The sequence below is a fragment of the Dendropsophus ebraccatus genome, chromosome 8 (genome assembly GCF_027789765.1).
Source record: "Dendropsophus ebraccatus isolate aDenEbr1 chromosome 8, aDenEbr1.pat, whole genome shotgun sequence".
Taxonomy (NCBI): domain Eukaryota; kingdom Metazoa; phylum Chordata; class Amphibia; order Anura; family Hylidae; genus Dendropsophus; species Dendropsophus ebraccatus.
The window spans coordinates 60,558,652-60,568,855 of NC_091461.1; the positions used below are offsets into that span (position 1 = coordinate 60,558,652).

At 42.3% G+C, this 10,204-nt stretch overlaps 1 protein-coding gene across 1 annotated transcript; it reads right to left on the reverse strand.

The window, feature by feature from the left end:
- Positions 1-1,265: 1,265 nt before the first annotated feature.
- Positions 1,266-9,647, reverse strand: TYSND1 (trypsin like peroxisomal matrix peptidase 1). Its single transcript, XM_069979148.1, has 4 exons — positions 8,270-9,647; positions 7,053-7,183; positions 2,992-3,177; positions 1,266-1,722 (listed from the first exon to the last, which is right to left on the reverse strand). Exons 1-4 carry the CDS (start codon positions 9,523-9,525, stop codon positions 1,505-1,507), a joined length of 1,791 nt encoding a protein of 596 aa, XP_069835249.1. The 5' UTR covers positions 9,526-9,647; the 3' UTR covers positions 1,266-1,504.
- Positions 9,648-10,204: the final 557 nt, after the last annotated feature.

Sequence of the window (10,204 nt, forward strand, 5' to 3'; positions counted from 1 at the left end):
TAGTTCTGCAGCCTGTGGCCATCCAGGTTGCAGAAGTACAACTCCCATCATGGCTCTGCTGGCAGGCCATGATGGGAGTTGTAGTTCTGCAGCCTGTGGCCATCCAGGTACACTAGGGGCTGTGTGGGTACCTGTGATTTATGTTGGCATACTAGACCATCTCATCAGGAAATCCTGATGGTTTCCTGATGGTAAAAACGGATTACTGTCAGGAAATCCTGATACTATCCTGATGACATTTGAGGTCTCCTGATCAGGATTTCCTGACAGTAAAAACTGACACGGACGTGTGAATGGGGCCTTAGCTGGTAAAATAAGTTAGAAGTAAGATAAATGCAGTTACTTCAAATCAATAGCTGATAATGTAACACGTAAAAGTCTTGAGTCTGTTGGAACTCATCAACATAATTCCTAAAGGTAGTAAGGGTGGTCAGCGCCCAGTGAAATAGATCATACTTCCTTGCATCCGATATAGATTTCAGAGCACTAAGGTATAGCCCCTGGATTCCGGGGTGTATACAGAGAAAAGACTGGATTCCTTCAGCTCTCATAAAATCATTGAACTTTATTTCAGCAATTCATAAAAAAACAGCCGACACGTTTCGAGCCAACTCGGCTCTTAGTCATGGCATCTAAGTAGTAACATAACAAGACAGACGAAGTGTTAGTGTATATACATACAAAGTGGTTAAAATCCGTGTAACAAAAATGTTATTTTACGGGGATTATAGACAACAGCGTATTAGTATACATATATGCATAATGTACTATATATAAACACAGAAGTACCTGAGACCGGCAGACTCGAGTACTTTGTATGTATATACACTAACACTTCGTCTGTCTTGTTATGTTACTACTTAGATGCCATGACTAAGAGCCAAGTTGGCTCGAAACGCATCGGCTGTTTTTATGAATTGCTGAAATAAAGCTCAATGATTTTATGAGAGCTGAAGGAATCCAGTCTTTTCTCTTCTCTAATTCTTAAAGGGACTGTGAGAGGTGGTGCCGACCTAGAGCACAGACACTCTAGGCCACGCCAATTTGACACAGGGCTGCAAGTTTAAAAGTTCTTTTTTAGGATAATAACTGCATCACCTGCCGAAGGGACGAAGATTAAAAGCAGCTATCCGACGGTACAAGTGGATTGTGGGGGTCAGATTGTGGGTACAGAGTCGCCTTAAAAGCCTTTCAAATATGTCATCCTTTAGTGTTCTGTTATCCACAAAAACATAGAAACCATTTTTTTATATTCATACAAGACTTTATTATGCAAAAGACCCAACAGATCTGATTTTCTAACTAAATCATTTTCCAGGGACCAAAATATGTCTTTTTCAGGAGAACAAATGAAGATGGAAATAAGTGACGCCATTATTTCAAACTATTATTTTAAACGCCATTATTTCTTAGGACTGTAAAAAGTCTTGAAAAGTAACCCATGTGAACATTGATGATGCGTTTAGTGTAATCGCAATATAGTTTATAAAAACTTGTATGTTATTTAGAGCTTGCTCTGAAAGACTTTCCCAGGTGATCTTTGCAGACGCCAGACTTCTTGAACTGCATGTCCCGCCTTGTTAAGCTCTCCAAAACTTCGTAAATCTCCATATTGTCTATATCTCTCAATGGCAGCCCGGACAACAGTAATGGGAATGCTAAAATTTAAATGGGGATAGGTGGCGCCTGTAGAGTTATCCCTTGTGTTACTTGCAACAATACCTACAACAAGAAAAGGGGACATACAAAAAATTATTATTGCCACTGAATATTCTATTAGTATGGAATCAAAGATAATAATAGCCAGTATCAATCCGGAACAAATTGGAATAGGCCACTCAGATTAAAGGGGTTATCCAGCGCTACAAAAACATGGCCACTTTCTTTCAGAGACAACACGACTCTTGTCTCCAGTTCAGGTGTGGTTTGCAGTTAGGCTCCAATGGAACTGAGCAGCAAAACCCCACCCAAGCTGGAGACAAGAGTGGGGCTGTCTCTGGAAGAGAGTGGCCATGCTTTTGTAGCACTGGATAACCCCTTTAAGCTTCCTGTCAGCAGATGTCTGTCAAGGTTCACCGGCTCATAGAGGATGTAAACAGGTTTGCTAACCTATGGCACATGCACAGGGATCGGGCTCATGCTGCAGGGTATCAGGCCTCTTTACAGCTTCAATAAGCTGGTGAGCTGAGGAAAGAGCCTGAGGGACCTTTGCAGCCATTGCAGGTTTAGAGAACACCCTCTGGAGTTGGACTGATAAGAGAACAGAGTGGCTGGCTGTCCTGAGGCCACTGCAGGCCCATCCCTCAGAATGAGTGGACTAGTGCTGCAAAGGGGACAATTGCAAGAGTCCTCCTCCTCCTGCATATGATATAGAGAATGCACACTGTGTTCTGCAAGTATTCAGTAATCTGTCATCAGAAAAGATTCTATTCACACTGAGCAGGGTGTACAACTTTGTGCCACTGGCAAATAAAGTCATATGTTCATCTGCAAATACCATGTTGTTGTGAGGAGTCTCTGTTACAAGACAAATCCTTGTTCTAACTACTGAAGGAAGGACAGAGGGGGGTGTTCTAGCTGATGGGGAGGTGCACTGCTGGGGGTATTGTGAAAATGGAGAAAAAGTGCACTATATTGAGTACTTGGGGGAATGAGGGCACTTGTGTATAGGGAAAATAGGGACTTTACTACTCTATTTGGAGAAGACATGCTTACACAGCAACTGTTGGGCGGCCATTATGTAACTACTGGGAGATGGTTGAGCTTCTCTGGCAACTAGAGGGAGAAAGGCGCTGCTCTAACACCCTTCAGTAAAGGTGGGATTCTCTAGTATGACTGCCCAAGGAAGGTACAAATGCAGGGAATGACCACTGATATTGTCTGACAGCCCTGATTGGGAAGAGATTGGGTGCAATTGTGCCCAAACATTTGCCTTTTCAGCCTATAAAATAATAATCTTAGAAATAATGAGAAAAGTAGAATATTCCTTACCTAAAAGCTGTCCAGACTCGACAGCAAACAATGGTCCTCCACTAGAACCTCCATGCACAGCACATGATGTCTGTAACATAACTGCGACATTACTAACAGAAATCACGGCTGACAGCACTCCAGATGTCACAGATGGGCCACATCTTTCCCCAAGGGCTCCATATCCTACAACATAGACATCTTCCCCTGGTAAATTTGGGCAAAAACAAAATTAGTGTTTCCAGTATTGTACACATATAACCAATATATGCATTTAGAATGGTCAAAAAAAGGACCCAAAAGCAGCAATAAGGACCCGGCCCTATTGAATCTTGCATTTTAGTTTTTTTACAGTTTGTAAAATTCTGTATAGAGTGCGTAGAATTAGGAAGTTAAACATTTTATTTTTTTACAGAAAAGGGTCATCACTTATTCACTGCCGCAGTACAAACAGCAGAGTTTTAAAGTGGTGTGCTGGTATCTGTACTAAGATTATTAAAACAAAATCAACTTTTAATTTAGTGTCCCGCATCATGTTTCGCCACATATGCAGCATCATATGGCGAATGGAACATAATTTAAATAGAAAGTTGCATACTGTCCTTAACTTACATTTATAGACTCTTTGTGATTAAATTCAATAAGAGCCAACTGACCGACAAATCAAAGCAACTTATCTGCTGGGCCAGAGCCTTATTGAATTTGTTGGAAAACTGTGACGTAAACAGCCACGCCATTCTCCTTTTGGCCCATCACAGACTGGCGCCGCATTCTTTCTGGCACCTTCATCAGTAAGTTATCGGATGGGCACTATCTGACTGAATATATCCTTGTACACATTGTTTAATATCTTTACCTTGCTGTGTTCGATTTCTCACTGACACAGCTGCTAGAAATGAGACAGTACTGGTCTTTGATGGGCTGAGAGAGGTTGGAGGATGGACTGAAGATGCTGCATGAGAGGTAAAACATGTTGGGAGGATGTGTATTGGGGTTTGGATGCCAGCAAACTGCTGAATAAGTGTGAACACATTACTTATACACTTTTGTTTTACCACTCACTAGTAGATGTTAGAAAGTGAATAAATGTTTTAATAGCCTGTCAGGAAAGACTGGGTTCTTAGTGGGACCATTTGGTTTGGCCCTTTAGGATAAGCTTCGATATCCTAGGCTCACAATGGTACTTTTGGTAGCCCAGTCTATACTCTTGTAGCTGTTCCTCAGTGAAGAGGAAACTGCTTAAACATTGCTTACTCCATGAATCTCTAAGGTCTAGTCTCCAGCTGAGCTAGGTTATTTCTGGCACAGTTCTAGTTATCTTGTGAATAGGTGATACATTCATTTGGTTGAAAATCAAGTTACTAGTGATTTGCATTGAATGAAATACTAGGAAGACACTTATAATGCCATCTTTACTAGCCTGAGCATTAGAAAAAAAACAGACAAGCAAACATAAAAATAAAAAAGATCCACCATTAGAATGCGGTATTAGAAGATTTTGTTCTGATTATAATTTTTCTTGAGCCCTCCTGTCATTATATGGCTCTATAATCCTCCGATTAAACAATATAACAGTGTGTTATCTGAGCACTGCTGTTTCTTCCTGCCTCATTATGTCATTTGTGTCTGCATGAAAGTTTTGGTTGAACAGATACACCACAGGCAGCATAGATGAACGTGCAGGAACACAGAGTTCTCTGAATCAGCAAAGGTAAAAACACTCTGTGGTAAAAGAGAATTAAATACTGCACCAATAAGCACATCCCTAAAGATTTGAATTTGATTTGAAAAATACTGGAACTCATTTTAAATTATGTAATATTGTAATCTGCTGTGAATTAAAAAAATTAATTTATATAAACATTTTTGCAGCACTTGAATTCATCCATTCCTATGAATGAGAATGGTGCCCACCTCGCCAGACCTGATCTAAAGGTCCCTTTAGTGAAGAGAAATAGAAGAAGATATCTAGGGTCGGTGTCAGCTCAGGGCTTATCCGGGGAAGTTCCGGGGCTCACAATGCCTCTAGGGGCCTAGAGAGGGAGAGGGGCCTGGTTTTCTAATGTTCAGTCAGCTCACTGTAGTGCAGGGTGAGCCGGCTGAACATCAGAAGACACAGGAGAAAGATGGAGGACCTGCACAGAGAGAGAAAAGTGAAGGACCTGATCACGTGACCCAAAGGTCCTCAACTTCACAGTGTGGAAAGCAGCCCGACAGAGGAAGAGGGAGAAGATTGGGCTGTAAGTGCTGTGTGTCAGTGTCTGAGTATGTCAGTGTCAGTCTGTTAGTGAGCCAGTCAGTGTCAGTCAGTCAGCGAGTCAGTGTCAGTCAGTCAGTTAGTGTGTGTGTGTCAATAATGTGTGTTTGTGTATGTTAGTGATGTCTCAAGTAATTGTGCATAGTGTGTGGATGATGTGTGCATAGTGGATGGATAATGGGCCCGCTGAGGCTCTGTCACCCGAGGGCCCACAAAAACCTGGAGCAAGCCCTGAAGATATCTCTCTTTGTACAAAGGCAGCTCTTTACTACAGCACTGCAATGTTTCAGCTTCAAGGGCCTTCTTCTTGCAATGATGTAATAAAAGGATGTGTTTTTGGGCCAAGTGCTATTTTCTATTATTTTTCTACAATAAAGGGGACATGACACTATTTTTGCTATTCAGTTGAGTTCACAGATGTCAGACCCCTATTTTTCATAGGGAAAACAAATTTAAAAATTTAAAAGACATGTATGAACACAAACCACGTTTACAAAGACTTAAAGGACAAGTGCCATGAAAAACTTTTTTTCCCAGTAACTGAAGTACATTACAAATTTATATAACTCTGTAATATGCTTCAATCACCTATCTGCCTCCCTTCCCTGTCTTTTCCCCCCTCCACCCCCCACCAGGAAGTGTCCTGACTCACACAGACCTGATTACTGTCGTCACAGTCACCAGGCTCTTCTCTCAGCTCCTTCTCCTGTTACACTAGCCTCCCCCCTCCCCTGCCTTGTCAGGTGACTCAGCTTGCTCACCTCCGACTGGCTGAACAACTGCAAGCCATCACTTGTCACATCTCACTTGCTTATCTTCCCTCAGACTGACTCGGGCACATAGGCAGCTCCCCCCTCCCCTTATACCCTCTCTCCCCCTCCCCTTATACCCTCTCCTGCTGCCGTGGACTCAGTGAAGGAGTCATGTCACTAGAGAAGATAAGCTGAGCAAGCAGAGTCACCTGACAAGGAGGGGGAGGGGGAGGCTAGTGTAACAGGAGCTAGAGCAGCCCTCCTGCTGATGACTCACAAGAAGGAGCTGCCTGGTGACGGTGACGACAGTAATCAGGTCTGTGTGAGTCAGGACACTTCCTGGTGGGGGGTGGAGGGGGGAAAAGACAGGGAAGGGAGGCAGATAGGTGATTGAAGTATATTACAGAGTTATATAACTTTGTAATGTGCTTCAATTACTGGGAAAAAGTTTTTCATGGCACTTGTCCTTTAAAGCTCTATTATGTGGGACGATCAGGAGGAGCATGCGAGCGCCGTCCTCTCAGATCAGCGTTCACTGCCAGCGCTATTACACACACCAACAGCTGGGGGAGGGGCTCTCCAGACGATCTTTAGATCTGCATTCTTGACCTATTCATTCCTATTGGACTGTTCAATTGTCTGTAGCTTTGCAAATCTGTAAACAGCCTGTAATCCGATGCTGCAAAAATGACTGATAAGCCCTAGTACAGACTATAATTGTGGAAAAGATTGTCCCATTGAAGTCCATGGGAGCATCTGTAATTTGCAGATGTAAGTATCATGTGTAACATCTGCAAATTAAGGATCCATAATTCTGATATCACAGGTGCAGCTCCCCCCAGCAGCCATTTTAACAAGCGACTTTCCACTTTTACGGGTCTGCAAAGAATACAGATGCATAACATATGCATTTTTGTGGAGTGTGGAAGAGGATTGCCAACATAATATATGGTCCTGAAAAATTCAGGACTTTGGGAATGTAGCTTTAGCTACTTCTCTATTAATATACAGAATCCATTACTGTGTTTCTTCTGATGTAAATGGTTTAATGCAGCTAAAGCAGTGTATCAAACCTGTACAATATCCAGATGCCAAGACTGGTTCAGGAATACCAGGAATACGTTCTTCTAGCTCCACCACAGCAATGTCATAAGGAGAAAATGCTTGAGTGGAGAACAAAACACGACCTTTAATAGTCCGGAACCTGGAAATATAATGCCACATTGTAAAATAATTGTTAATAAAAGGCAAATACATAGGTATGCTGTATAAATACCAGCGACCAACATGCCCAAAAATAAGATCACATTATTATTAAAGTTTACTTTGGATGTTGAAAATCTTTATTACAAGCCCTCAAACTGCTGAGAAGAGATTCAGGTGGAAGAACTCATGTTGGTCTGGACCAGATGAAGGAGGAAAGACTTTACCTGTAAGTTACTGAATGTCATAGTTGGACATGGTCCTATCAGTGCTGTGTTCAAATTTAAGGTCTGTAGTGGTGGTAAGTTAAACTAATACTCCAAGCATACCCTTACCATTGTTCAGTCCATACTAGGAGATGTAGTTTCATGTGGTACATAACATCATAGCCTGACCTGGCAATTAGTGCGTTTGATGTGAAAAAAAAATATTTCCATGCAATGCCCATGTTGGGTATCCATCACGCCAAGTAGGGAACATATTGCAAAACAATTTAATCCCACCCCTGCGAGTGTCCAGACATTGTCTATGACAGTTCAGATTGGATAGCCTCAGACTGGTAAACACCTAGGTGGCTATTTGGGGTGCATTCACACATAAAGGATCTGCAGCAGATTTGATGGTACAGATTTGAAGTTGCAGATTCAAAGCAAATCTGCAGCTTCAAATCTGCGCTGCAGAACCTATACGTGTGCACGCACCTTAGTCATACATTTCTAGTACAATAACAGATGAATGGCACAAAACAGAGCTATAAGGTAACATGTTCCAGAATTTTTATTACATGGAAAGGATTTACTAAAACAGACATGTCAGGAGAAGCCACATTAAAGGGGTTATTCAGTCTATCCGTAGCATAGTACAGCAGCACTGTTCCATTTACTTGAATGGGACAAAGCTGCAGTGGCTGCAGAAGACAGGCCCCCACTGATCTAATATTGATAGCCTATCCAGAGGATAGGCCATCAAGATTACAAGGCTGGATAGCCCCTTTAAAGCTACAGTGCTTGTCTTCCACAGGAATTGCTGAGCAGATAATTGTATGGCACCCTTTCTTTAGTCTGTCCTACAAGACTGTATTACTTACCTTTCATAGGTTTGGGACGCAGGTGGATGTATAGGATGGCAAATCTTAACAGATACTTTGAGTGAATTTCTAATCACGTGCCGACATGTTAACACTAATTTTGGGCTTAAAAGAACTCCAGATCCCCAAGATTGGCCTGAGTCCACTAGAACTACTGATGCTATTAGATGCTCTACTGTTCTTGGAGCCTCGGCCTCCGATATACGGTGATCTACTAGCGGCAAAGTTCTCAGTTCATTCTTTAAAGAGTTGTCTGTCCTTTCAAGAACGTTACGGAAATTGTCAACAATATGGTTTAGAGAGCAAGCTACAGTCAATCCCACCCACTCGTTCATCTTCCAGCAGAGAGGCGCCACTATGATGCCAACCACATGCAAAACACTGTCTTTAAACAAAAATATGCCACCACCTTCAGAGCCTGGTAAACAGCGGGCATCAGTCAGCAGTACAACATTTCTGTCTCCAGCGGTATTACTTAGGACACCTTTAGTTATTGTATTCAGAAAGATGTCAGTGTAAAATGAGCCAAATGGAGAGCCACAAGCGTACACGGTACTGCCTTTTACCAGCTTGGAAGAATCCATGATGCCCATTTTATGTGTGCCTGGCAGTGGATTTTGGAGCTTCAAAATAGCAAACCAATGAAGGTAATCTAAATCCTTCTGAAAGTCGCCATATTCTTTCTTCTCCTCCTCACTAGAAAACACCCAGCCCTCTTCTTTTTTAAACAGTTGTGAAAATGCCTTTTGGAACTCCGGACAAGGCAGTAGTGCCAGAAGTTGGGCTTGGAGCTGTGTCCGTCCAGTTTTTGACTTTGAGGTGGGAATAAATCCTAGTGCAGCTCTCTGTTCCAGAACATCCGTATGGATGGGACTATCATACTTTGTGTGGATGTGTGGCTGAATGGCGCTTTCTACTTGAATCAGTAAATCTGATGGCAGGTCATCAGCAAAAAGCACAGTACAACCTGGACTAATAAAAGGGTTTTTGCTCTCTTTCAGGAAAGGAAAAAATACTGCTCCTTGGCATATAACAATTCCTAAATGTCTATCTAAGATCACCCCGCTGCAGCTCCACTGCCCATCACATTCAGCGTTAGAAGCAGGGTGATGAAAGGGCTTCTTGTCACTTTCTGGTGTAACACAAAGGGTATGATGGTTGTTCCTTTGAACACCAGGGGCTGACTGGGGCTGCGAGACGGTTATAACACACCCAGCAGACTGTGCTTGGATCAAGGGGGGCTTTATCATGTCCATACTAAAAGCTGATTTGCATCACTCGGTACCTAAAAGTGCAATGAAACGTGGCTTGCACACATCCAGATCTATGGTGTCCACCTGCTTTTCTCATCCAGGCATATCTTTAAAGATCAGGAGACCAGAAAGTATACAGACAGCATGGACTCTGTGCAGATACAAAGTTCACAGCCAGCAGCCTGACCAGGAAGCATTCTATGCAGAACCTGGCTGTGAATGGCTGGCAGAGTCTTCCAATAATCTGCAGTGTGTTCCTCTGCTAGTCATTGGTTGTTTTCCGTAACAGGACTCTGCGTCACCCAGCAAATCCGCCCTCTATACAGTTAACCCTTACCGTGCATTAGCTGTAAACAGGAACCTGCAAGATGATTCAACAAATCCGCCCCCTTACTGTGCATTTGCTGTAAAAAGGAACCTGCAAGATTATTCAACAAATTCCGCACTAAAGAACTACAGAAGCACCTGCTATCCCATAAAATCCCTGTGCAATAATTAACCCTTAAATATGTAAATAGTTTTAGAACACCTTCGCTGGAATCCATAGATTATGGATACATAGGTGAAAAAAATGAAATTCAGGTCCAGTATCACAAATCAAACATATATTAACTTGTATATATGTATATACATGTATACCTGTATCATCTTAGCAAAGAAAGTGTATCTGGGATACATGGGC